The 27,844-nt window shown below is 44.0% G+C and overlaps 4 protein-coding genes across 5 annotated transcripts in view; 2 read left to right on the top strand and 2 right to left on the bottom strand.

Moving 5' to 3' along the window:
* Nucleotides 1-501: 501 nt before the first annotated feature.
* Nucleotides 502-1,861, bottom strand: LOC128726777 (GDP-fucose protein O-fucosyltransferase 1). Its single transcript, XM_053820608.1, has 2 exons — nt 1,726-1,861; nt 502-1,598 (listed from the first exon to the last, which is right to left on the bottom strand). Exons 1-2 carry the CDS (start codon nt 1,859-1,861, stop codon nt 502-504), a joined length of 1,233 nt encoding a protein of 410 aa, XP_053676583.1.
* Nucleotides 1,862-2,106: 245 nt separating this feature from the next.
* On the bottom strand, nt 2,107-5,677 carry LOC128731532 (golgin subfamily A member 2-like). Its single transcript, XM_053824657.1, has 4 exons — nt 5,636-5,677; nt 3,841-5,400; nt 3,541-3,777; nt 2,107-3,458 (listed from the first exon to the last, which is right to left on the bottom strand). The coding sequence occupies exons 1-4, from the start codon at nt 5,675-5,677 to the stop codon at nt 2,286-2,288; spliced, it is 3,012 nt and encodes a 1,003-aa protein (XP_053680632.1). The 3' UTR covers nt 2,107-2,285.
* A 2,107-nt stretch (nt 5,678-7,784) lies between these two features.
* On the top strand, nt 7,785-15,353 carry LOC128726788 (sterol regulatory element-binding protein cleavage-activating protein). The gene is made up of 7 exons (XM_053820619.1): nt 7,785-8,218; nt 10,868-11,390; nt 11,465-14,161; nt 14,225-14,393; nt 14,464-14,811; nt 14,873-15,079; nt 15,172-15,353. The coding sequence occupies exons 1-7, from the start codon at nt 7,785-7,787 to the stop codon at nt 15,351-15,353; spliced, it is 4,560 nt and encodes a 1,519-aa protein (XP_053676594.1).
* Nucleotides 15,354-18,605: 3,252 nt separating this feature from the next.
* The window catches only part of LOC128721227 (failed axon connections), a 42,785-nt gene continuing 33,546 nt past the window's right edge, over nt 18,606-27,844 (top strand). For both annotated transcript variants that reach the window (XM_053814959.1, XM_053814960.1), the window contains exons 1-2: nt 18,606-18,723; nt 19,756-20,442. In XM_053814959.1, the coding sequence (XP_053670934.1) occupies nt 20,008-20,442 (435 nt within the window). In that variant the 5' untranslated portion in view covers nt 18,606-18,723; nt 19,756-20,007. The remainder of the gene's footprint in view (nt 18,724-19,755; nt 20,443-27,844) is intronic.

Consider the following 27,844-nt stretch of genomic DNA (forward strand, 5'->3'; position numbering starts at 1 on the left):
CTCATTTAGTTTAAAAAATCGCATAAAATTGCTATTGATTATGACATTTCTTATCAAAAAGGATTCAAAACATCCTCTATATATCTTAATTTCTTGCTTGCGTACTACGGTATTCTTTGTTGAATGCATTGTCGATATATGAATTGTCATATCAGTATGAATTTGAATAGGACACGTGTAAAAAAGGCCCACGATGTTCATTAATCTCGTTGCTGTTACCCGCTCTTACGACTTAAAAAAACAGATTGAGCAGAAATCCAATGCAGTTATCATTAAAACGTGTAGTGAGATTTATTCATAGATCATCTTTAGCTGGCATCAATTATTCTATGGCTTATGCAACTATATTTGATAGAGCCGCAAAGTGAATTAAAATTGCAATCCTTGTGCGATACAATAACCAATATTATGGTGGACGATAAAACAGATTCATTGTTTCTATAATGGATGGCTCCAAATTGAGTTTTCACATCACTTCTAAGGATACAAATCCCTAATTGCTTACAGTTCTTCGTGAGTTTTTGATGCACTTTTCGATTTAGCTGTCGGTTTTTCTGGCGGGAAGGCCCAAAAGGATGAAGGAAACCCGCTAACATCGCGCTCTCGTTTCACAAAGGCCGAATAAGACGAAATGCAGTTACCGATAAAGTGATTCGATCGTGCCAGGATCGCCAGGTCTAGATGAGGATTCGCATCCGGTTGACGCACTACCGTTACGTCCATGCGTTTCAGTGCATCGTTCAAATCTGCCAGCATGTGATTACTATCGGAGGCTACGAAAACGGCTTTTATCGGATTGTCTGGTGTTGTTTCTCGCTGCAGCTTAATACGACGCTTGAGCTGTCTCACAATGGTGTCTTTCGATGGCATGCACATTTCCCCCGTAAGCTGACCGTGTTCATTTCGGTAGCCCAGACATTGTGGAGACGAGAAGAGATTAGAGCTCTCCTTTACATGCTCACAGGCTCTCACCCAATCGATTCCATTGCGCAAGTGAATTCCGATAAAGGCGCCTTTGGGCAGCGCGTCACGAATAAACTGCCTGGCGTCGTTTTCGTACTTCACGGACCATTTTAGGTACCTATGAAGTTCGAGATTTTCCTGCTGCGCTGGAAAAACCGCAGGAGCTCCGGTAAAGGCGATTACTGGCCATTTATCAGCCGGATACTGTTCATTCCATCGATGAGCCATTTTGCGGTCGTGATGAATGTCATAATTTAACTTCGGACCAAAGAACTCCGAATCGACGAAATCAATTTGAAACGTGTCCCAGAACGGCCCGAATGGGTTGCCGCTTTTTGCGTTACATCCGTGACCGGGGCTTCCGTCCAGACTCATACGCTCGGTGTAGCAGAATGAAACACGCTCCTCCGGAGGCCACAGAGCAGGAGCAAGTTTTTCCATAAAGTTTTCCATCGTTATAACGGGATGAAAATCTTGCAGCGGGCTCACTTGAAAGTAAGTATCAAACGGTACCTGGGTCGATCGGGTTTCGCCTTTGCGGTATTCTACCCATGGCGGAAGAACGAGTGTTCGGTTCAAGCCCTTCGCAAATCCCAATGATCCAAGGAAGTGATCGGCTTGGTTACCAAAACGACCTGTTCAAATGAGGATACAGAAACGATAGAATAGTTGTATTGAAACTGGTAAGAACTCCTGTTTTTACGCCAAACCTGCTTGCAGGCTAGCTGTTTTTACGGTGGATTTCACAAATATTTCACTTACCCATGCACGGACAGTACATTACGTATCCATTATCGTCTACAGTGATAGATGTAACATTTCCCAAAAGGTTGAACAGCAATCCTATAAAGTAAATAGTTCCAACACATGCTTTTACACGCCGGAAAAAAGGGAGCATTTTAAAACGCTGGCGTACAATTTGAAAACTTCGCGTAAATGCTACGCTTCTGTTTGTTCTTTTTCTACTTTTCTTTTGCGCAAGCCGGTATCAACAAAACAGTTGGTTGTCAAGCGAAACCAAAACAACGTCAGCCGGTCAGCACATAGTGTTGCCAGTTGGTTCGTCCGTTTTCTGGTATTTAATTATTTCTTTCATGTTTATATTCTTTCACAAACAATATACGATACACGAGCCACGATGAATTATAGTACGCGCTATGCCTGCGTTGGTTATCTATTTATACCTCATTATAAATATCGCTTTGACAATAATAGAAGTAAGGAATAATTTTTATAATAAAAATGCCTGTAGCGCTAAAAAAAACAAGGATAACTATACCACAGCTTTCGGGAACTTAATTTAGCCCTGGAACCAAAACTTCCTACACCGTTTCGAGCCGGCCAGAGCAGCAGGAGCAATGCTGAACCCCACTGCCGTAAGGAATATTCGCCTCCTTGATGTCGGTCAGAAGCGAAAGGATGCGGCCAGCCGTTTCGGTTGGTTTTATGTGCACCTTTGGTAGCAATGGCGAGTGATTCTCGCCACCGTTTGTTTGTGATGTTGGCGCAACATGATGTGCAGCAGCGTCACTATTCGGCGCACCACTTAGACTAGTATTACTCGCAACAGAGATGGCTTTCGTGTGGTCATCCCCACTGGTGCTGTTGACACGTGCCGGCTGGTGATGGTGAGCAGCATCACGGGGGGTACCGCCTTGTTCGTGCACTAACCGATGCACGAGATAGTTCAGCTCCTTTAGCTTGAGTCTCATCATTTCACGATCGTCGGCTAACTGCTGCAGCTGAAGATCGCGCTCCATGTCTTTTTGCTTCAGTAGCCTCCTTTGCTGCTGGTAGAGCGTAATATATTCACCGATGGTTTCGGTTTCGCCCTGCAGCTGCATCACCAAGTGTTCCAGTCGTTGTTTTTCTTCTGTTAATTCCGCCACCTCCAACATGGTACGCTTGAAGCGTTGCTGTAACTTTTCCATTGCCTCTGCGGTGGGGATGCTGCTTACAATGGATGATTGCTTATCGACTGGACCACAGGACCCCTGAGAGGTTCCATTTGGCTCTCCTCCAGCGTCCTGGGAGCGATCTTGCTGGAATTTGTTCAACGCCTTCAGCAATTCTTCCTTCTCCCGTCGAAGTGTTTCGATTTCCTGTCGGTAGTTAGCATAATCGGACGGGTTTGAGGCCATTTGATCACCATTTACTACCACGTGTTGCTCGCCAGGGACGGTTGCATCGTGCAATTGACGACGAAGATCTTCTGCCGTTTGTTTCTGTACTTCCAGCTCCCGCTGTAGCGTGGATGCATCGTTCGAGCGGGACTCGTAGTACCGTAATCGATCGATTTCCTGATTCTGCTGATAAATTTGCTTATTGAGCTCGGTATTTTCGTGTGTCAAGCGAATCATTTCTTCGTCTTTGAAATGCAATTTCTCACGAATAGCAGCTAGTTCCGATTCCAAGTTACCGTAGTTAGCTTTCATTTCCTTTCCAAGGTGAAGCTCGGTTTGCAGTTTGTCAGTTAGGTTTAATTTGTCATTGCTCTGTAAGGGGAATAAGGGGAAAAATCTCATCACACAATTGAAAACATAATTAACATGAAATCGAGTAGAGAAAAGAACTCACAATTTGCACGAATGCACGCTGCATCTCTTCGAGTTGGGATTTTAGTTCCTGGTTTTGTGTTACTGCGCGAGATGCTCCAACTCTTCCGCTTTCGATCTCTGCCAGTAATTTTGCGACGTCTGGCTTATCCAATTGCAGTCGCTCTACGGTAAGCTGCAATGTTGCTATTTGCTCCTCGTATTGCTTGAGCTGCATTTCAAAGTTAATTCGCTGTTCTTCCTTCGAGGAGTCTCCTTTCTAGAAAAAAAGAGGTCAATTAATCTCCTAATAAAAAAGAGGCTTATAAAAAAATGGCTTTACCAGTAATTCCGCTTTTTCGTGTTCCAACTCATCGCAGAATTTTCGTACAGCTTCTAGTTCCGCTTTTAGCTTTTCATGTTCATCCAACAGTTTCGTTTCCTCCTCGCTGGGATTAGATTCATGCTGAGCGGCATAAACTGACTGCTGTTTCAGCATTTGCTGCTGAATTTGTCGCTCCAGCTCGTTCGCAAACCGTACGGCCGTTTCTTCACTTTTCGCTAGCCGGTTGTTTTCGTCGGTGAGCTCCTGAATTTTCTCAGCCAAATTCGTGATCTCTTTATTCAGGTGCAACACGTAGTTTTGGTACTGTTGGTTGCTTTGATCCCTCTCAGCTCCGATCTGCTTTACCAGCTCTTGCAGATCCTTAATCTGCTGCGCTTTGATTAGGTTCTGCTGTGTGAGTGATTCGATTTTCGCATTAAAATCCTGTCCATCATCGGAGGTCAGCTGATCAATACGTATCTTCGCCAGTCCCAATTCGGAGCGCGTTTGTTCAAGCGTTTGCTGCACCTTTTGATATTCGTCATTTCGCACCGTTAATTTTTGTCGAAGTTCAGCTATATCTTCCTGTAGGTCATCGCGCAGCTTGCGAAAACCTTCTGCTTCGCGTTGACATTCACCAACCTGAGAATTGATCGTCTCTTCCAGCTGTTGAAAACGCTGGCTCTGACTTCTTTCGCTGCTCAATTCCTGCTCTAGCTTACGTATGGCATTGCTCATTTCTTTGAGGCGAATTTGCAAGGCGTCATTTTCTGATGCACGCTCCTGGATGAGTTGTTTGCATTTTGCCAACGATGCGGTGAGTTCCGCCTTTTCACCTACAAGTACCCCTACCGCTTGGCTTTGCATTTGCAGTTGCTCCTGTAGCGGACCCAGTTCCGCCGTCACACGTGTGCTATTTTCTAGTCGAAGTTTATCAATTTCGATCTTCGATTCATCCAGGAGAGATTGGTTGTTGCGTAATCGCAACCGTAACTCATCGTTTTCTAATTTTTCTGCGTTTAATTGTCGTGCCAGATCCGCCTTTTCCGATTCCAATTCGAGTATCGTATTTTGGGGCCCAAGGTCAGCACTTGCATTGGCGATGAGATTGCCTATTTCATCGGATATTTTGTTGATATTATAGAGACTGGCATCGATTGGCGGGTCCGGCTGGCGTGCTTCCAAAACCGGCGCTGCCGGTGGTACAACTGACGATGAAGTTGATGTACGCTGTGGGTCGCCACTTTCGAACAAATCTCCCACATCCGGTAGGTTGGAAAAGGTTGTAGCACTGTTGTTGAAATAGTTGGAAATCGAAACAACCGATCCATCGACTGCTGTCGTATTCGGCTTTTGTTTATCGAAGTCCTCGGAGGAAAAAACATTTCGATTGAAATCATTTTGGAGCGGTATGTCCGCATGAAGATTATTGTTAGTCAAGGTCGGCACCAAAGACATGGGTTGGGTGGTTGGCATTAATGATGGTCCGGTGTCCAATGCGTGTGGCTGACTGCTTGTTTCCTGTATCTGGCTAGGATCATGATCTCGCTCCTTCTGCCGTGCCTGATACTGCTTGAGCTGAATTTGAATGATTTTGTAAGAAACAAAATACTATCATTACTCCAAGCTGACGTGTCAGATTGTTTGCATCTGATGTTACACTGTCATCAAACGCAATTTCGCACGAAACAAAATAACATTATCTGTACGACTCAGTTTTGAAGCTATACAAGCTCCTGAGTTGGTACAGCTTTCACACGATCGTGAGGAAACATTTCCATGTAATTTTCGTTAATTTGCAGGCCTTGTTTACCTTTTTTCGTGCAGCAGCGATTTTCTCTGCCTTGTCTGCCATATTTACACACTTCTATTTTACGTGTTGACGTTTTGGAAATTTTTGATATTTTGCTGTGGCCAAGGTACTTGTAACGAGATGCACAAAAGTGTATCTTCTATTTTGTTACGCAGCATTAATGAAAAATGGCTATCATGTAAGTGATTATTATTTACATGAACCGAACAAAAGTTAAATTTGATGTTTTACGAACACTGCAAAGTGGAGGAGAATATGGTTAAAAATAAATAAAAACCCTTCGGTAACTAGACCGGACGGCAAAATGATAGTAATAAAACCAGTCGCATAAATACGACCCTGGATAATTGGTTGTCAAAATGTGTACGTCAACCGTGGCATGCAATTTATCTGTAGCGTAAAAAGAATATCGTTTTCTAAACCGAAGGTTTTCATTAAAACAGCGGTGTATTTCATCATTCTTGAGCTTGAAAAATGAGATAAAAATTCAAATTAGTTTTTTTTATCTTTCAATCGCGTCTCATGAGTTAAGTTCGAAAGAGAAAGAGATCAATTCGATGAAGAAAAAGTATTCGCGCGCAGTGTACATGCGTTCATGTGTATGTTCCAATCAGCAGGATTTCGCGTAGCAGAATTTTGCATCTTGTGCTGAATATTGCCGATGTTGATAGTTTGGCGGACAACATCAACGTGGCGAAGAACGGTCAATCTAAAGAGTGCGGTTCAAAAAGTTCCAAACTATAGTAAACAAGGTATCGCTCATCTATTTTCCCTGTGACGCAGTGTGAATCACCGATGAGTGACCGCTACGCAAAGGAGTGAATAAAATATTGATGATAACACACAGATTTCGATTGCAAAGTCTACGTAATCCACGTGCGAATTGCGCCTAGCACCGTTACCAGCGAGTCGATTTATTTGCAGCAAAAAAAGCCGTACTACCAGTGAAGTGTAGCGGCGAGCGTCCCACAACCCCCTCTTATCCTTTACTCTCCGGATATAAGTGTAGTTCCGCGTCCACAATCGCAGAGCGGGCGTGTATGTGATGTGAAATTATGTAATTTTATAGCTTCTTTTCTTCGCTCTATCTTTGCTCTCGACACACCGCTCAGCTGGTTGTTTGTAAAAGTTGAATGTACGCGTAAACTGCTAATTGCGTGTGTGGCTGGGGGGCAGGCTGGCGGGAGTGTTGTGCACGGTTTATCCTCCAGTAGTGTAGTTGACGATCCGAAAACGTGTCAGTGAAGTACACGTTAGTGCAGATTGTCAGTTTGAACGCCTGGAGTTGTAGCAATGTTGTTTTGGCGGCACAGCAGCGGTTTGCAGAGCTACCCATACTGATAGCGTTGTAATAACTATCGCAATATAGGAAGTGCGCTTTGTGTTTTGTTTGTCACGCCAGTCGTATTCAGTGTGGTTGACCTATTGGCAAATGTCAAATTGCGCTCTCCACGCCGACAGTCCTAACAAGGCTCATGTTTACAACCGGATTTCGTTAGGAAAGTGATCCGCTTTACAAAAGCGACGCCTGATCTTGCCATTGTAGCTTAATCAAGCCTATCAAAGTGCTCTAGTGAACGAAACCGCGCCGAAAAGGTGTATGTGCTAAAAGCGGCAGCGTAAAAGGATTGCATGCCGTGGGAGAGCAGCCTGCAAAATAGTGCGTATGTGAACGTCGGTCGTCGTTCTAAAATCCAAGTAGCCTCAGTAAACTATTGCGCAACGTGGTGATGTGCTGCAGCATTTGCATTTAAATGGATCACACTGACGGCTAAGTGCGGCTGGATGCACTATTAACACCGGTACGGTTGCATTTAATTGGATACCATCGGGTATAATGCCGAATAAGGGTAGATCGCACAAGAAGTTTTACGAAGGAGTGGCGATTACTAACGACGAACGGGGCGCTGAAGGGAACAGTTTATGTTTGATCGCTGGCAGTGGTTTTGGTTACACGCTTCACGCCCGCGGCGTTGAGCAGTGATGACAAAACGTTTCCCACTTGTTTCGAACCCGTGTATGTACTAGCGCTTGAACAGCATAGAGAAGCTGGTTAAAAAGAGTGTATTTATATCGTATACAAAGTGTGCAAATTTTGTGAGTAGGTGAAGGAGCACACTCACTCATCCGCTGTGTACCGTTTTGCAACATGACGGCATCGGCCAGTACAGAATCTTTGTCGCCTCCCGGCGCAGAGCGCATCAACAATCACTACCACCATCAGTACCACGGCTCGTCAACAACACAACAGGACACATCACAGCAGCCGCAGAACAACCATCAGTCACCGGTGCGATCGCAGCAACCCAACGTGCCACAGAAACTTCCTGCCGGTATGTCTGGTGGCTTTGCCCAGCAACATCCGGTGTTGTCGGCCAACGCCATGAAACCACCACCGCGGCCAACGGCGGCATCAACAGCGATGTCCGGTGGTGGAGGCTCTAGGACGAAACAGTCCGATCGCACCTCGACTACCTCGCTACCGTCGCGTGTTTCACAGATGTACTACAAACATGGGCTGTTTTTGTCCACTTATCCCACGACAGCTACTAGTTTTGCACTTGCCATCATCATCTTTTGCTGGTGAGTTTGAACGACATACGTGTAAAATGGGGATAAATTTCAACATACATATAAATCATTGTGCTTATAACATACAATTAAACAGCGAACATACTCGACTAAATTGCAGATGAGATGATACTTAATTTTGGAATGAAACTGTAAACTTAACATTACTTCATCGAAAAAAAGGATGATTTAGTACCAACTGATAACTAAGAGCAATAATCATTTAATGTTTGAGGACTCACAGCATGTCCTGCTCCTAATGGAATCAACCTGATCTTTGAAACAGAGCGTAACAGCAACGATTTGTGTGCTTTCTATAAATTTGGGTTTTGATTTTCGAACTCATAAGTTTCATGAGTATAAATTATCGCTACTGCATGATCGCAGAAGCTTTCGTAACATTGTAATTTTGAGTATAGACTTTTTGACACGTTTTTTTTTCGAAAAAAGGCAACTAAATATTTTCCTCATATTTCATGATTGAGCTGTACTTGGTGCGAATAATACTACAATATGATATAAAGATATTTTATGTTTTAGGATGAATGATTGAAATAGTTTACAATCCCAGGATCGTTTAAAATCGCTCCAAAAATGCTGAGTTGTCAACAGCACCTTCTCATAGGGCTTGTTAAACTGTTGTTTAACATTTAATAGGCGTAAAAAATGTGTCCCACGTGGTTTGTATTGCCACTGCTAAAAGAGGCGATATCAAATTTTTACACATATACGCCCGTAAATGGCCATGTTCGGCATGATTCAAAAAGAGTTGCGCGATAAGCAGTGCAAATGTTTTTGCAATGTTTTCGAGTTCTAGAGTTTTCCAATTACGGAAGATTTTTTATTCGATTTCGATACTTTAGTATGCTCTTGCAACGTACGATAAGAGAAGTTGTAAAACATAGGAAAAATGCCGTTAAAAATATTTTTAGTTTTTCGTTTGTTTTAAGCTGCATATTCAACAAATATGATTTCAAAAACCATGTGCAAGAACCGCCTGCAAGATTACCTAAACGAACCTGAGCCAGAGAGCGGTTATCAAAGAGATACAGTACCATTTACGGAGTAGTACCGGTACTTTGTTTTGGCTTTCCTGCTAGTCTGCCATCGTTCCTGTGTGTCGGAAGGAAGAAACCTGCCACTGCTATCACTGAACACCGTCACGTTGGTTCGACTTTTGCCACACGTCAAACGTGCTGACATTCGAAAGATGCAAATTCACCCCTGCTTCCTCCTAGCACGGTCGTGAACTGAAAGTCTGCGCTCAGGAAGGAGTGAGCCATTTGCATGCTAGTTTTGCTGCACCTAGCATATCAATCTAACGTGCAATCAAAATGGAAAATATGAAAGCACACACAGTATTCCGGAATTCCTTTAATAGGCACTTTACCATATGTGTTGTATTGTGCTTTATTCCCACTTAACGTTTGATTGTGTTTGATCATGTAAGATCATTTACGAAAAATCTTAAAAAAATAGAGAAATAATATATATACACTGTTTAAACGAGACATAGCTCTCGCAAACTTTTTATTAGCATTAATGAATCGCCACCTTTAAAAGTTATAATGGCTGTAATTCTCATAAGCAACACGATTGAAGGTGGTATCTGATTATCTGCATTTGTGTCTGTGATGTATTTTAGCATTTCTATTTGAATTGAGTGTTTGCGCAAAGCTTCAGAGCACGTGTGCGGAACTTTAACCATCTCACATGCCAAACCATCTGCTTGCAATATTACATCGTTGTTCTTGTTTACTTTACCGACCAAACAGTTATGTTAAACATAGCAAACAAAACGTGAAGTTGAAAGTGATTCGTTTTTTTTGTTCAATTTGCTTCACACAAACTCACGTCCCATCTTGTTGTTGATGTGTTCGCCCTGCTGTATAGTGACTAAATTGACCACACTGAAGGAGATAAGATGCCATTGCCATTGGGAATATCTCAAACACATTTTATTTATTTATTGTACGATGTTTTTTTTGGTTTGTCTGTCAAAATGATAATGGCTCCACGGACACAATTGACCTTGGATTTGTTTCCGTTTTAGGCGAAAGGTCATCCTTCCGCGAAAACTAGATGAAATTAATGGACTTGTGTTACAGGCGTTCACAATCTTCGAACACGACCATGGCCATGACCAGTCACGACTGGAAAACGTTGGCCGGGTTGATGTGATAAAGATTATTATGAAACTCTGTTGCTGTTTTTAATAGTTTTTTTTTGCGTTGACTTTCTCTAGACTTTCCGTTACATATATTCTTAGTTGTAGAAAGGAACTAACTGTTACATATTGCTTCAACTTAACAGAATCGTATGATATAATCGTAGGCGATTTACAGATTGCAACATCTTTTGACATACTTTTTTACTCATGTATTCATTTTTTATATCTACTTTTTTGCAATTTATCTGTTTATCTTTTTTTCTATGTTTGGTAAAGTTTTTTGGTAAGGACATTCAAACAATAAAAAAGTACCTTCATGGAAAACAAAACAACTATTTTCGCTCATGCTAAATGTTAATGTATGCCAATGATGTAATTTTGTTTATTGGCAGTTGATCTGAAAATAATTTCAAAAGAATGTTATTATTATCTCTTAATTATAAGAAGTTATCATCAATTCTCTTATTATATTTTTTGTTTGTTTATTGCAGTTATCCACTCTTAAATATTCCCTTGCCGGGAACGATTCCAACCAAAGTGATATTCCCCTACACTGAAAGCATCAGCGATAATCTGCACCTTAACAACGCGAATCTAACGAACGAGTTCTACAATCCGTTCAGCTTCTCCAGTGGCAACATGTTCAACATCTACAACATCAGTATGGAAACGCAGTTTCCCTGGGCCCGAATAGATCCGTTGCTGTATGTGCAGCAAATCATATTGCGTACAAGTGTCGTCCCGTGGGAAGACGATCTGTTACTGACCGACGCCTTCCGTGGACCGCTGTATGAAGTGTTCAAGTTGGTCGAGATCATCCGTAACCACGAGGATGACAGCAAAACCACACTGGGAAATATCTGCTTGCACGTGGAAAATGTTAAACGTTCCTCACAACAGGCTCTATTTCCTGAGTACAACTGTTTGCTACTCTCGCCGGCTAATCTATGGCAGCAAAACATGCAAAACTTCAACAAGGATAGCAATTTGCTGAACACCGTCTTTGTCAATCATGTAAGTTGTTCTTTATACTCCAAAACAAGAAATAAATCATGTTTTATGATCATTTTTTCGTGCCTTTATTTTAGAATCTTCAAAAGTCAAAAGTTTCGAATGCAGAAATGCTGTTTGGTGTTCCATTACGTGACACTGGCGTGAAGCGATATCCTATGCGAGTGCGACCGCGAATAATACAATATGCGGTCACACTGATTCTCCGTGAAAACAACCCGGCTTACATCGAATCACTAAAGAAAAGGCTGACAGAGTCATACCCGCTGCATCAGCAGGAACCGTCGGTTGATGGTGACAGTTCTAGCACGGGTTCGGCTTCACAACCGCATCCACAGCAATCGATCATGTACATGTTTTATCCAGGCGAGTTCAACTGGAAGGAGGTGCTACCCCAGTGCATCGCGTTTTGTGTCCTGTTCATTTATGTGTACTTCTCCGTACGGAAAATCGAAGCCATTCGATCGCGCATCATGCTGGCATCCTGCGCCGTGCTGACGGTCCTTGGCAGCTTGCTGATGTCGCTGGGATTGTGCTTTTTCTTCGGACTCACCATAAGCTTCCAGTCGAAGGGAGTATACCCGTACCTTGTCATATTGGTTGGACTGGAGAACGTGCTCGTCATCACAAAGAGCGTTCTCACGACTGATAACAATCTCGATGTAAAGATACGAGTTGCCCAAGGACTGAGCCGAGAAGGTTGGTCGATTACCAAGAACTTGTTGACAGAAATCACCATACTCACTGGCGGGCTGGCAACATTCGTGCCAGTCATTCAGGAGTTCTGCATTTTCGCGATGGTTGGTTTGGTGTCGGACTTTCTGCTGCAGATGCTGTTCTTTGCCACCGTACTGGCGTTGGATATCAAACGCGTTGAGTACAGTGCGGAGGTGCGCCGATTGCCAAAGATGTTGTATTTTAACAGTGATTTACGGCGTGGAGCCGGTGGCAATGGTGGAGGAACGATGCCCTCTCGAGATGCTAGGAATGGTGGTGGATCAATTAACCGCTCCCGGTCTCACCCTAAGCTGACTGGATTGGATCAATCCTCAGGGCACCAGAAGAACGGATCCGGTACGGGGAAGGATGTAAAAATTCCTAAGCGCCTTCGAATCGTCAATTTTTGGGCAAGGACGCGTTTTTTCCAGCGTGGATTTATGATTTGGATGGTTCTGTGGATTTCAAACATTATCTACAACGCGGGTCTGATAGAGGAGTTGTTTGTTATCGACAAAAATCTCACCAGCCACGAGCCTACGTCTTTAGATGGATCATCTCGGTTTGATGGCGTCCGTGTGGACGTCCACGAGCTTGGAATTGCAAGCACAGAATCCTACGCTGCCCGGGCGCTCGAGATGGATCGATTAAACTATCACAAACTTCCGGATGCCAGCACGCTGGGTGGTGCAAATGGAGCCAGTGACAAGGGAGGAGAACAACGACCTCTCAATGTAACGGAGCAGCTGCATCGTTTGAAGCATCCTGATTATGAAACGGTGTATCAACTATCGAACTTCCACTGGGCGTCAATATTGAAGCAGTACAACGTGTCTCTCAGTGGTCGGTACGTCACCGTTCTGCCAGCTATAAAACTGTCCCACGCCGTTAGTCCTCAAACGGCAATTCAGCTGCGAAATGCGGAGGAAAAAGCGCCACATCATTTCCAGTGGAAGGCACTGGCCGTAGCGTTAGATCCTTTGGACTTTAGTGATACCGATACGGGAGACGGATCGCATATGCCCATCGGAAATGCACCGTTCTATCCAAAAACTCCTATGGAAATCCTGCTTACCTGTCTACTTCTCGGGGTCAGCACTTTTATGGTAACTTATACGATGATAGTGCTTTACCGGTGCGTTTGTACTCGCAACTATGCCGAATGGCGGGCAAGTTGGCACGAAAGTGACAGCGAGACGGATTCAAAGCCGGAACAATACTTGTTGGAAGGAGTCCCAATTCAAGTGAACGGTCACGCGCATCGAGTTGAATGTCTCGTTACGGATGGTAATATGATCGCTAGTTCGTGCCTTCAGGGACAGGTTAAGGTTTGGGACATCACTAACGGAGAGCTGATGGCTGAAATAGACAGGCAGCACTACTTCGAACTCCAGCAAGTTCGTGTAAGCTCATCATCACCTCAGACACCTCCATCGCCGTCCACGACGAGCACTCCACTGGTTTCATCAGGTGTAATGCTGCGTAACGACCATGCCGACCACATCACGGGAGTACAAGAAGTACTTCAGGCTGAAGCAAACGCTCCCAACTCCAGTTCACTATCAAGCGCAAACGTCGGATCTGCTTTTAAGTTGAAGAAGAAGCTTCACTTTAACTTCTCCAGCTTGGACAACCCGGCAGCGAACACGTCATCGGCTGATCCGAAACTTTTTGACTTCCAGGCGCAATATGAACGATTTTTCACTTCCTGTCCACCGCCAGCGGCGGGTAGAAGATCTGTTAGTGGTGACTACTCGTCCATCGGAAGCCTTGCTGGTGGATCCGACCTTCGGAATCGCTTTGCCCCGAACGGATCGATATCTTCGTCGTGGGCAACAGAATCGCACACCTCGCTGGAAGACCCGTCTGCGAACAACCACTGGATGGCTCGGCCCACGGCGTTATCCAGCGAATGTCCACGACCACCCGGAAGTCCAAAGCAAACCCATCATTATGTGTCGCCCGTATGGTGTCTGGATTTTCTCGACAATCTCATCGTCATTGGGTGTGCGAATGGGCGGTTGGAATTTTGGGAAGGAAGCAGTGGTAGTTTTAAGGTAAGCACATACGAGAATAACCCCAGGTGAAACAATGTTACTAACCATGCTGATGAATTTTAGTGCATTCATGAGGCCGAACCTTTGCACAACAACGGAGTGACCAATATCAAGCTGACTGGAGATCGCGTTATAGCTGCCCGGTTGAGTGGACGAATCGATTTCTTCCGGCTGGAAACGTACACCCAGGGAAGGCAAATCGATTGGGGCTTCACGTCTGCCTATCGCAGAAGTATGAACAAATGTTGCAGGATCATTTTCAATAGCATCTATTAAATAACATATTTTTTTCTTAATTTTAGCTCACATCCGTACTGGTTCAGCTGGTAGTTTGGGTTCATTACAAGCAGCCATGGGCACAGTTGGGACTGGTCCCCATTCCGATTCAGAGGAATTACGTTGTCTGCTAGAGTTCCAGCACTCGGGACATCAACAGCCGGTAACTTGTTTGGAGGTGGCAGGAAACACCGTCATGACAGGCAGCCAAGACCATACGCTTAAAGTGTACCGTGCCGACAACCATCTGCTGTTGTATACGCTACACGGCCATTGTGGACCCATCACGTGTCTTTTTATCGACCAGTGGCAACCTGAGATGGCCGGATCTGGTTCGCAGGATGGATTGCTTTGCATGTGGGATCTCACTACCGGTAAGGAAGAAAAATCTCCATTCATTCTTTTCAATATTACAATTGTGTCCTTTTTTTGCAGGTGCTTGTATGTACAAAATTCAAGCGCACGATGATTCAATCGTTGCTCTCGTTGGTTCACCCAGCTACGTGATATCGCTCGGATTAGACGAACGAATTCGTGTCTGGGATCGGTTCCAGGGTCATCCTTTGAACACCATTGCTGTGTCACATGCATATTCTGCTCTGGTGATGTTAACACCTTCTCTACTCGTAACCGGCAAACCAGGTATACATTTTGAGCGAAGGTTATGTGATTTGCATTTTCCTTTCAGTGCATGTGCTGGCAGAAAATCTACAATGTCAATTCTTACATTTCAGGAGCACTGGTTGTATGGGATGCTCGTAGTGGTGAGGTTGCCCGGGAAGTTAAGTTAGATTGCTCCAACATGCAGCTTTGTCCAAAGGTTATGCTCCCGGCATGTGGTTCGGTGATATGCGACTATGGAAGCCAGATGCGCATTGTCAGGTTTCCACTCGTCGCCGCCGATAAGTGCGACTAATGTGACGAATACGTACCGTCCCAGCTTACAAAGCCCCCCTTACAAACAAAACTCACATTGGGGGTGCTACTTTAACACGTTCCAAAAAAACAGCAACTCTTTTTTATGGTCTATTGCGAGTGTGTGGCTCTCTAAACTCTTATGTTCCTTCGGAAAATCTGTCCCAGCCATTGTTAGCACTGTGTCTACAAAACACGAATGCACCATGCGTATCGTTATATTTTGCTTCCCTGGTTTAGGATGCACATAGATTATAAGTCGATTGTAAGACGCTTGTTAACCTTTTTGCTTCAGCGCTATCTGTTCACATGGCTCGACAAAATCGTTCAAATTCTCTTGCTGTAGGCAGTTATTTTTTGGCGTTGCTCAATCAAAGTTGTTTTGCCGTTCGTTTGATATCTAGCAGCTCAAACACATGCTTTAAATATCGAAATATTTGAGATTTCCTGGTTGATTGCTGTTTTAAGGCTAGACAATATGCTAGTAGTTTAAGATATATTTTATTTTAGCACAAGACATACACTCACCTACACTTGACCTTACACTCAAAGAGCATACGTCGATGCAAACCAATGATACACGGACACATGTGTAGAAAGTGTTCGAACGACAGCTTTCCATAATTATAATCTATAGAACGCGAGAGGCTGAGTGTTGCCTTTTAAAAAGGCACAAGAAATGTAGCAAACCAAACAAATACAAATCATTGTAACGTGAGCGTGATAAGAATAGATGCCTTTTGCCTAGTGGCCCGCTTCTGCCTTGTAAGCAGGGAGGGCTTCAATTACAAACGGAAATTGGTAAGCTAAATTGTTTAGTGATAGCATGCTCAAAGCACCTGTGTGTGTGAGAAAAAAAACAAGAGTGAGTGCAAGGATGCGTATTTGACGAATCGGGAAGCCAAAAAACAAGCAATATCGCAAAGGCAGCGCTAGTAGAATAGCACTCAAAGCAAGAACAACGGAGCGCGAACAGGATTGGGTGGAACGTGATTCAAATACACGAAACAAAAGAGAGATTAGCACTATTTTCATTAAATTATTGAATGCCCTCGTACTAAGTAATATATTGTTTAGAATACAGTGTAAACAACACGATCACATAAAGGTACGGATAACAAAACAATTAAGCTTGGAAACAAAACGACCAAACATTTGCATACATCAAAACAATGCTAATAATATGAAATAAGAGAATACAAACTTAAAGATGTCAATATTCTTATAAAAACAGCTAAAATTTGTGTTTTTTCTGCAAGAGAATATCTGAAATTATGAGATTTTATGTGCTTCCTGCTATTGTGGTAGAGGATTATAATGAATTAGTAAAAAATCAGGTAACTGTGCATTTTCACGAGTGTATTAAAGATTTTTACATTTTTTTGTAATCTTCTCAGTGAACAGATAATTTATTTTATTTAATTCAATTTAATCTTGAATGTTTAATAACGGCCAAATAATGATAGCAGATGAAAGATAGTTTGAAAATGACATTAATTTGATCACGAACTGGCACAAAAGTGTGGGGAAATGTTACATTCCGATGTTACAGAGGGAGACAACTCAATCAAGCATCCGAGCGCCTCTTCTGTGACTCATAGAATATAATCGTTCAATCCTAACCAACGGGTTAATGGGTTTCCGATGTCAATACAAGATCAAATCGTTGGTAAGAAGTTTAACTACACCCATATCTCATTCCTAAAAATATCTCAATTAAGGAACAAGTGAGATTGAAGAAACGGCTCCCTACCGAATATTTAACAACGTGACACGCATTTTCAAACGCTGTTCGAATGCATCACTAATTGATTCATCAATTGATTCACGGCGGCATCGTTGCACATACACCATTTGCATATGTGTTATTCCTACGATGTAGTCTACCGCCTGAATTGTTCGCATTCCATCACGCTGGATAGATTTCTGTACGCTGTTGATCACGATCATACTCTGATCTCCGAGAGGTGGGGAAGTTATATTTTTGTCCTGAGTAATTATAGAATTTTACGTGAGTATGAAATATTTCAAATTTGCTAAAAATCAAAATAAAGGAAGTAATTAACTGAATTCAAATGGGCAAATGATTCATCTTCAACCCACATCTTGGTTGAAATGAGGGTGTAGAGATATAAATTGAATTCCATGGCGATCTTGAGGGTTAAACAATAGTTTTCTTCTTTTAAACGTTCTTTTATATGAACCTTCGTGTCCGAAACGTATGACACTTGATTTGCCATCCATTTTTCACTAAAGTTTCTTACGGTATGAGAAACACAGTCACCGTTTCTTATGTATACGAATGACTTGTAGAATAATATGAAGCAATCCATTGGGTTATTCCATAAGTGGTTTATGACCACAATCAGTACCAAAACGTTACATAGTGCACTGGAACCGTACACAATGGAGGGGTTGAAGACGCTTGGCTAATGCACACTCCCATCTATAGCTCTAAATAGGTGCGCCTACTCGTAATCCTGCATGTTTTGGTTTTATTCAGTTTTATTAATTACTATTATATATATTCACTTTATGATCTCTGATCTACTATCTTCTACTCCCTTAACGGTCCTTTATAAGAAACAAAAGCGTTTTTTGTTGCAACAAATATTGGATTTATATTGTCCGTATAGGTCCTTATATATATTTTTCTATATATACCAATATATATTTTTCTTATGATTTCTTCTTTCAACTAGATTCAGTTGTTTCTCAACATTAAGAAATTTCTTAGTTTTCACGTAATAATAGTATAGCCCAATAAACATTGAAATAACAGCTGGAAAAGCAATAAACGGGACAGTTAACATAGGCATTGATCCCAACTTATTTATCTCATCTATTGAAAACATTGATCATTGAACATTGAAATTGATTCTCTGAAATAAATTCCACTCGGATGGAATCGGGCAAAACAGCTAATTTCAAAATATTCGTTAGAATATACAGCTATTGAGCGATATGGCTCAAATATGGCGAGCAACTGTGATTCTCTCCTCTCCCAGCTCCAGTTGCGGCGAGTTTCAACACTCTCTTTGTCTTCTCTTTCTCTCCCAAAACTCGATCGTTGCATCTCGATCCAGCGAGCGGTTTGGGCCGATTTCAGAGCGCGCTTCACTCCGGCGCGAGAGAGAGAATGAACCGTGAGCAAACGCTGCCAAACGCGGAGAGCGTGGCTGGGCGACGCGACCCGTTCGATCTCGCAGCAGCATAAAGCATAAGCATAGTATAAAGTGTAAGCAAGTATAAAGAAGCATTCGTTCGCAGAAGGAGCAAACTCCCACAAGAGCCACATTTGCACAGCCAAGCGGCAGTATCAGCAGCAGCAGCAACAGTAACAGCAGCACTAGCAGTTTTTATTCCTGCGGGTTAGTGTTTTACCCATTTTTATTCCATATTCCTCCGGGCACCCCTTTAAACGTGGTACAGTTGTGTTAAAAAGGCGGTTTTTTGTGTGTGTGTTTAAAAGGAAGTGACGCGCGCGTGGTGCTGGTGGGCTTGTCTTCTCTGGTTGCAAGCGAGTTTTTCGTCTCGCGTTTTCTGTTAACTCCCGGTGTAGATCCGGGTGTCGGTTCCCGGGATCACACAGAGGACGGAGCATCAAGTTCCGGGGGTGCTAAGTTAGAAAGCCAGCCTTAGATTCGTTCGCGTTGGCAAGCGGCTACTTTGATAAGCTACAGTTTTGGGTGCATACGTTATTTGCAGTGGGAGCGGTCGTCGTGTGATGTGCAGCAACCTTTGCTGGGTGCAGACATTTTCTGTTCAATCAAAACACTCTTCTTTGTGCTCGGTAACAGATTGGTGGTGCTCTGTAGAGGCTGACGGGACGGTGTTGGTTTATTCCCGTTCGAAAAAAAAAAGTAACGGTTAAAATACTTCGGCTATAGAGAACCCATTGGTTAGTTTGGTGAAAACGGTGCTTGAAAACGAATAGTGAGGAACTGTCCTGTGACCAACGTTGCTGTGTTAACTAAAAAAATGAATTCGTTAGTCTGCCAGTGTGCTTTTCCGCGAGTGAAGTGCAGCATTTGATAGAAAGCTGTTTAAACTGCCCTTGTACCACTGATTTGTTGGTCGAGAAAGGCAAAAAGGAAAAGATCAAATCGAACGGTCGCACTTTTTCGATCTTTGTTGCGAGATTTCACTCGCATTCAGCCTACTCCTGTGAAGGATGAAATCTTCAGCGAGTTCTCGAACCAATTTAGCTTGAATTTAATTTTATTAACATTATTTATGACTTCGCAATATAGGAGCATTATTTTTTGATGTGCCTGATGATGATTCCCTTTCTCGTCCTCGCCAGTGCTTCCATTATATTCCCGCTTGGATGGTTCAGCTTCCTCACATCACAGTAGGCAACCTTGTTCTGATGTTTCGCCTTTCTCTCTTATCCTTTGCAGAAAAAAAGTCGACGAACAGAAAAGACGGGAATTGCAGTGTGCTTGTTTTTCCCATTTCCACACCTCGGAAGTGCATATTTTCCCGCACGAGTGCGCGCGTGTGAGTCAAAGTGCCAAGTGAGTCCTTCCAGTAGCCTGTAGTTAGGGCGTGTAGTGCGTTTCGGTGTACCGAACACAGCCAGAGGCCAACTTCGACCGCAAGTCGGGAATTCAGAAAGGAAGGAAAAAAAACAGTCCCAAGCGTTAATCAAAATGTCCGCCGAAACCGAGAATAAGCCCGTCGTTGCCACCGGCGAGGAAGAGAAAAAGGCTGAGCAGCCGGCCGTGGCCACTGCCGCCGCCAGCGCTGAGGCCGTTGTGGCCGCCGCCGATAAGGCCGCCGGAGACGCAACCGCCGCCGCCACCGCCGCTGCCACCGGTGGGGACGCCGATAAGAAGACGGGCGAGGAAAAACCGGCCGGAGAGAATGCGACCGGTGAGGGCGGTGACGGAGCGACCAGCTCGGATGCGACCGCGGCCGCCCCGGCCAAGAAGGAGAAGGAAGTGAAGCCCACCGTGCACAAGGCGAACTTCGAGAAGGACGTGGTGTACCTCTACCAGTTCACCCGCACGCCCATGCTGCCCTCGATTTCGCCCTTCTGCCTGAAGGTGGAGACCTGGCTGCGTTTGGCCGGATTGAAGTACGAGGTAAGTGAACGTTGTTTGCGTGGGAAGGGATGTAAGAGAGGGGATAGAGGGCTTCGGTGGATGGTGGGGGGTTTTGTCGCCATTTGCGTGGAAAATAATCGCCATCATCCCCTGCGAAACCCTGGTGTGCGATCGAGAAATGGGAGGCTCCCCCAGTCAATCAAAATCACTCGACACGGGACTGTAAACGGGGCATACGGGTGCAGCAGCCGCCGATGGGTGTTGGTCGGGGAAACGGTAAAGGAAAAGGGCCACAGATTCTGTCCGCCCGGAATGTGGGTGCTGGCTGAAAGGTGCGGAGAGAAAGAACGAGAGCGAGAGAGAGAGAGAGCGCGTGAGCGAGAGCTAATGATGAGAGTGCAAAAATGGCATCCCAGCATCCATCTTTGTTGGTTTTTTTTGCCTCTCGGGATGCGTTTCCGCGGGTGCGTTAACGGCAGAAAAGCGATTAAATGTACGAGGAGCTTTTCCCACACACGCGATTCGGGCGGAAAATGTTCACTCTCAATCGCCACGGTGCCTGTGTGTGTGCGTGTTACCACGCGAGTGTCCTTCTCCTGTTTCAGTACCTAGCAGGCGTTGTTCGTTTGCGAGTGCGCTTGTGTGTGTATCACGACTCAACGCAGCAGGCAACGCATTCCAAAAACGACGCTTGCTCCTTGGTGAATGACAAAAAAACGCGAGAGCGTCCCTTTCGCCGTGCGTTAGTAGTAGTGAATCCGCGAGGCAAAACCCATCGCCCTGGAGTTTGAGATGATTCTTTTGTCTTGCATGCCTCCCGTTCGCTCTTTTCCCGTTTCCGCTCTTGCTCTTTTTCTCCTCTCTCTTCTTCTTTCACCCTCTCTTTCTTTCTTTCGCTTTGTCGCTGTTTTCCAGGCCTCGGCTCTTGGTCAAGTATGCACCCCAACATGGTTGACGGGGATTGAAGATGGTGTGTTTTGTTTCTTTCACTCGCTATGGTCCTGGGTTGACGACTCCGGGCGTCGGTGGCTCAAAGCTGCCGGGTTGCTGCTCGTGAGGTTGTGGAAAATCTCGCTCTCTTCTCGCGGGTGGGTGCATCGTGTTTCGCCCACGTAGGGATGCGAGAACAACCTCCGGAGATGGCTCTCGTTCTGATCTCGCGGCTTCCAAACGGTTGCATTAAAATGCGTGTAATGCGAGAGGTGAGAGCGCGTGCAAGCAACGCCTTACAAAATGTGCTTTATTGCGCTAGTTTGGCTTAAATTAGTTCGCGATATCCACAATATCTTATCCAAAAAGTATCCAAACGACATGTTTTTTGTATCGTGCGTTAAATAGTTCATTTCAAACCCAACACGCGACAGCCCAGTTTTCGTTTTTCCCTTCTCATATTCCACACGCTATTCTGGCAACATGGCCACATCTGGTTCACAGCTTGCGAGAGTAACGGCTCCAATTCCCTGACCTGCAGCACCAGAAACGGTCAGCAGGTTTGCACAGGTCAACTGGCTTTTAAATTCATTTTGAACCGTGTGTGGTGAATGCGATGCAGAAATCATGGTTTCTGCACGATTTCTAAAAAAACCACACACACATGAGGACGCTCTTACGCGAGGTGTTCGTTTCGTTTTCCCATTTCCCACCGTCATCGTTGAAGATGTTCCTCCTCGATGTAGAGAGGACCGATTCAACAACCATCGGTCAGTTTCACCCGGCGTTTTATTTTGCTGGCGTAAATTTCATGCCGCGATGGAGATGCGCCTTATTTTTGATGTTGTTGTGTTGTGTTTCATCGTGGATTTTCATTGGGCACGCTTTTCAACCGCCCCCTCCCTCCCCCAATCATCTCTCCCACCGACCTCTTCCCACCAAACGTTGTCGGCATTTTTATCAGAGCGTGAAAAAGGGAAAGCTCTCGGGGCGGAAAGGCGCGCCATTAGCCATGGTTGGTACATCTCTTCGGCTGGCCTAGACAGAGTTTCATTGTTGTGTGGGGCAGCAGAAGCATTTTCCCCTCATTTTCGAGCCCCAATCGGAGGGCGGCGGCCCTCCTTCCGATAATGAAGGAATCAACAATTGGTTGCGTCTCGAGGGCGGCCTTTTCTAGCCCATCAGCCGCCTTTCGTCGTGACTTTCGCTGGCCACGAGCCATTTTTGTGACATTTCTTCAAAATGCTCCTCCTAAACCGTGAAGGAAGACGGCGTTTTCTGTGTTGTTGGCTAGCGTTCAAGGCGAATCGGTGCTAGGGAGAAGCAAGCAGACCCATAAACCGGTAGAACGTTTCGGTAACGACCTTGAGAAGGTAGCTCCGTTTCGTGGCCCAAAACGGCGCGCGGCTGAGGGCTCGAAGACAGGTTGCGAGAAGTATCGTTTTTATTGTTCCAACCTCAGACTGCTGGTACCGTGGCGCGACGTCGCCTTTTAAATGCCCGCGTATCATCATCCGGCCCTTTGCCCGTGTGCCCTTCCACAATCGCCACACACACACACACACATACACACACTGTACATTCGTTAGCTGCGTCTTTATTTACATTATACACACCTTGGGCGACGGCGAAATTCCTCCACATGCACATCGAGGAGAGGTGGATAGGGCAGCAAAGGGAGAATGAGACTCGTCTGGAGAGCCGCAAACACAACCGAACGAGCTCATCCAAAGACGAAAGAATAATAAAAAGAATCTAGGGGATGGAATCTCCGACCGGTGGACGCATTTAGCGAAACCAAAAAGGCGCGACCTTCACGAGACGATCCCGCTATATTACCCCTCTGCGTAGGGCTACACCGCATTTATTCTAAACCATTTTTATGTCTGCCCGTTCGGGCGACAGACAGGGGCATATGGGTACAGGTAGCGAGAGCGTGGAACGTGTTTTGTGAATATCATTTATGCTCAAGTGCACGCCGTTTGGTGTTGAGGAGGCCGGGCAGGTTTTCAGAACGGTCTGGCTAAGGATTTGTTTGTCGACCGATATCTTTTTATACCCACGAACGAAGTTTGCTGCCGTTAGGTTCTTAACCTGCCTGTGGTTTTTGATGGGCTTGTGATGGGGTTTAAGGCTCCGTTGGTTTGCCAAAAACTTACTTTTGTACCTTTCTGGCGAACTTACCGCATTTATGGCTTTTTTTGGGTGGTGGCATTTATATTGTGTTCGAACAAGTTTTTGGAACCAAGTACAGTTCTGCCCGACAACAGCCACTTAAATATACGTTTTTTGCATTGTTTCTTGTTACATATATTGGAATGTTTTGTGGAAAATGGGTTTGGCCAACTTTTAGACCTTTCTTTCTCGTTAGACGCATGGAATTTGTCTTTGAGTTTTGTAAAACAAATTCCCTCTTTCGTCATTTTCTTCCCTCAAGCATTTCAAACGCATTGAAAAGAATATGTAGGGTTCTTTTGAATCCGGATCAATAGTTGGCCGGTTTGGTTTAATAAAACTTTGGAACCTTTGGAATCGGTTTCCCATCGAAAAAAGGGCTTTCGATTCCGTCTCGAAATTGGTGGTTATAGTTATTATCGATTCAACAAACTCCCTCATGCCGATTGAATCCTACTAGCTAGTGGCACAAAAGTTAGGACTGAGAGCAGGGCAGTTGGAAAATGGTAGAAAAAGTGCAAAATGAAATATAAAATAATTTTTTATACCATTTCTTTAGAAATTTGCTCTAAATGTTTTTTATGACATAGTTTTAAAAATCTTTATTTCGATACTTTTCGTTTGAAAAGAAAAAAAAGTCTTTGCAATTAAAGTTATCTTAAGTATTATATGTCACAATTTGCTTGCATGCGGCATTACTGAAAAATGCCAAATATGGTCTGTGTGGTATTTAAAAGCGATTCGTCACCGTCTCACCGTTGCTTAATACGAACACTTGGGGAAAAGTTTTTTTATAACTTTCTTTATTGCACCCATTTGTTTCAGCCCACACATACGTACAGTTTCTGGTAGGTGTTATTGAACATTTCAGTGCATCCATGCAAATAAATATTTGCAGCTGTTGGTGACGAAATATGGTCCCAGGTGTCTCAGGATTTTACAATTTATGGAAAGTGCTCTTGCTGAAATATGTGCAAATTGAACTTTTGGATACCGTTATAAATTAACTGTCCTTGTCCCGCCAAAGGAAAGTAGCGCTCTTGGCGTTTTTGAGCTTGTGCGCAGTTCGACTTAGTAGTTTTTTTTGTAAATAATCTGCTCATTTTTTACATAACGTACATGAGAAAGTATGTAAAATAATAGTTTAAAAACAGCTCATAGATTTGTACATAATGCTCCACAGCTGCCTAATGCCTTGTGTCTTAAGTTGATAATAAAGCTCGAGAAATGAAACTTAATAGACGCACGAACGAGCAATAAACAGGCAATAAATCGAACGATTTGATAAGACGCGCTTTCCCAAAATTGAGTGCCACAAGTGTCAGAGTGATCGGTTCCCTACTTTCCCCTTCCCTCTCCCGTTCATCAATCGAACCACAGCTACTTATCAAGCCGCATCTTCGTCTTTCGAAAACGCGCCCTCCAGTGACCGCGTAGCATGAGTCGTAAAGGGCAGGCATCGCGGGTGCAAAGGTCTTATCCGTCTTCGGTTACGGGGCACGCTGGAAGACACGTCGACGTTGACGGCGATAGGGCATAGGAAAAAAAGGGTCTGTTCGATAGCGAGGCCGGGAAGTGGGTGATCGGGTTACAAGAGTTGGAAAAGGGTGTGTACGCGAAGGAAGCTACAAGTGGAAGGGCTAGCCAGTTTCGAGTGAAAGTATTTTACCAAACCAAACTCGCTCTTGAGCCCCTTGGGTCATGGCTCAGGCTGGTCCCGGGAGTGAGTGTGTTCTGCGTTATCTTCATCGGATGTCTTCACTCCAGAACCCCACCGTCACTGGAAGGGTGGAATAGGTGCGGCATTTAACGCGAAGCCTCTGTCTTTCGGGTGTTTGTGGCGGCCGGGAAAAAGGGTTTCTGAAGTGAGAAATCAAAGCCCATTTAGATGGTTCTAATAGTGCCGCGAACGTTCCGATAAGACTGGGTGTTAGGCGTGAGATACGTTGCCGCACGCGCACGGTGTTTTCCATTTTCTTTTATCAAACTATTCAGAAGCAAATAGCGCGGGCCCTCTTTTATAGCACGTCGTACTGGCAGCTGAAAGATTAGATGTTTCGTTGGTTTGAATTTAAAGCAATACTACGTTATCACAAGGCGTATATAAAGCATTTTTTCGTCTAGATTTTTTTCTTCAAACAAGTAAAAACGAAATGACCCACTTTCCCTGGCCAATGAATGGGTTCCAATTAATTTTCGGCGTCCGTTCTTGTATAATATTCGTCGGCATAATGCTTCCATCAATCATGCAATTTTTCATTCCATCCCGAGCGGTTCTACATGGCCGGTCAGAGAATTGGTCGGTCTTCGTTAAGGCCATTAGCATGAGCCATAAGCGATTTTATTTTCAAATTTAGAGCAGCACCGCCATCGCGTATGAATGAGATGATCATTTCACACGAGCCATATTTAGTGCCTGAATGAGTAATAATCCACCAAACGGCCGCTTTGGTCATCCGAGGGAACAAAGTTGTCGTTTTTGACGGCACAAATAAAATGATACAAGCTGGGGATGGTTAATAAACACATGAATGATGGTTATTAAGACACTTTTTGGGCACTTGGGTTAAATTGTGATAGTTTTACTGGCTAGTTTCTACATAGACCAGGGTGAATCCCTAATTTGGGTTTATGGAACCTAACTTTTGCATTGTGGATCCCGCAAATTGTGTCCAATTCATGTACATTTATCATTTTATCACTTTTCCAATGTCATGTATTATACACCTAAAGTTTAAAGTTTGATATGTAGATTTATATTCAATCTTTAAATCTATTTGACTCTATTACTAATCTATTTTTAATTCAAAAATCAACATCTATTTATTTCAAAATCAATACCACAAAGTTTTTAACTTTTACTGGTGATTGCAATGCATCTTAACTTATGAAGAAAAAAAATTGAACTGTACTTTTATGGCTGTTTGATGAGACGAAAAGTCATTTTGAAAGTCAAAACCATGTTGTAATATAACTTTGAATTGCCCTGCGTAGCAGGAGTTGTGCAAAGGAGGGAGAAAAAAGTTATGAAAACTCAACCAGCTAACGCAGCAAAAGTGTAATGTAATTCATCTATCGTCGAGGACATTCCATTCCCTCGCCACTCCGACAGATGGCTCGCTGTAGGATGCGGGTGGTATTGAATTCCTTTTGCCCTGGGATAGTGGCAATTGTAAATATTTACATTTAAATAGATGAATTTTCGTTTTTATTGCTGTCGTCTTTTTTTCTCAATTATATTCACGATATGAATTGTAACTGTTTGTCCAGCTTTTGCCGGATATTCGAGCGGTGTCAGTATAAGTCAGAAATTTTCTTACTAAAAATGATTTATCGTTCATGTTCATGTCATGCAAATGTTTATAATTTCAAAAACTTATGAAATGAAAAAATATAGTTCTAGTAGAAAATTTAAGATAAACTTTATTCATTTTTTTATTATGATTGATTCGTTTGCAAAATGCCAAAGATTGATTTGCAGTGTCAATTTTAGCCGCTACGTTATCATATCGAGTGACGCGAACCGTTTATCACACTACTTTCTCCGATCCTCATAGCCATTAAACAGTAAAACCCCTCGCGAGAAACGAAAAATCGGCATCATTCAAGATCTCTTCCGCTCGCGGTGACTTCTCTACGCCACGTCTATCGGTTGCAGTTTTCCGGCTGGCGCGCTTGCATGAGAGCGAAAGCCAAACCGTCGTTGCAGATGGCAAGATGCGGGAAAGCGGTTTTATAACAATAGGCCCGGCAGCGATCAAACATTGCCCCCATAAATAAGCGCGCGTCCGTATGATTCTTCCGCCCGGGGCTGGCCGTGCAATAAAGCAGAAGAGGAAATATGCCCTTCTCGCCGCGATGGGACGAAAGACAGCCTTATGCGCGAGTGAGACGGAAGCGAAAGTCTTTGATAACACCATCAATCGGTGTCGAAGAGTGCACGCGTTTGCTGGGAGAGAAAACCACGCGGGTTTACCCTCAGGGAAACGGAAGAATGCATCGATTCGTTTAGCGATGGTCGATTAATTTAATTTTGTTTCCAATAAATCAATCAATTCGACTCCACCGGAATTGACCGACCGGAGTTGGCTTCCGATAGGGTGGAAACCCGTAACCCGTATGACATGACGGCGAACCCGCACGGTAGTTGAGCTCCTAGGAATGGAAGCCTTAGCTTGGGGTGTTTGGCCGCATCTTGTGTGTTGCCCTTTGCCCTAAAGCCCAATTCTTAATGAGCCCGCCGGCTTTTCTCCAGGTTCACGTACGTTGCTCGAGGGACTGCTTTGGCTGATGGTTTGAACTCTGCACGCATCATAGGCCACCCTACCGGTCAGAA

This window comes from Anopheles nili, chromosome 2, assembly GCF_943737925.1.
Source record: "Anopheles nili chromosome 2, idAnoNiliSN_F5_01, whole genome shotgun sequence".
NCBI lineage: Eukaryota > Metazoa > Arthropoda > Insecta > Diptera > Culicidae > Anopheles > Anopheles nili.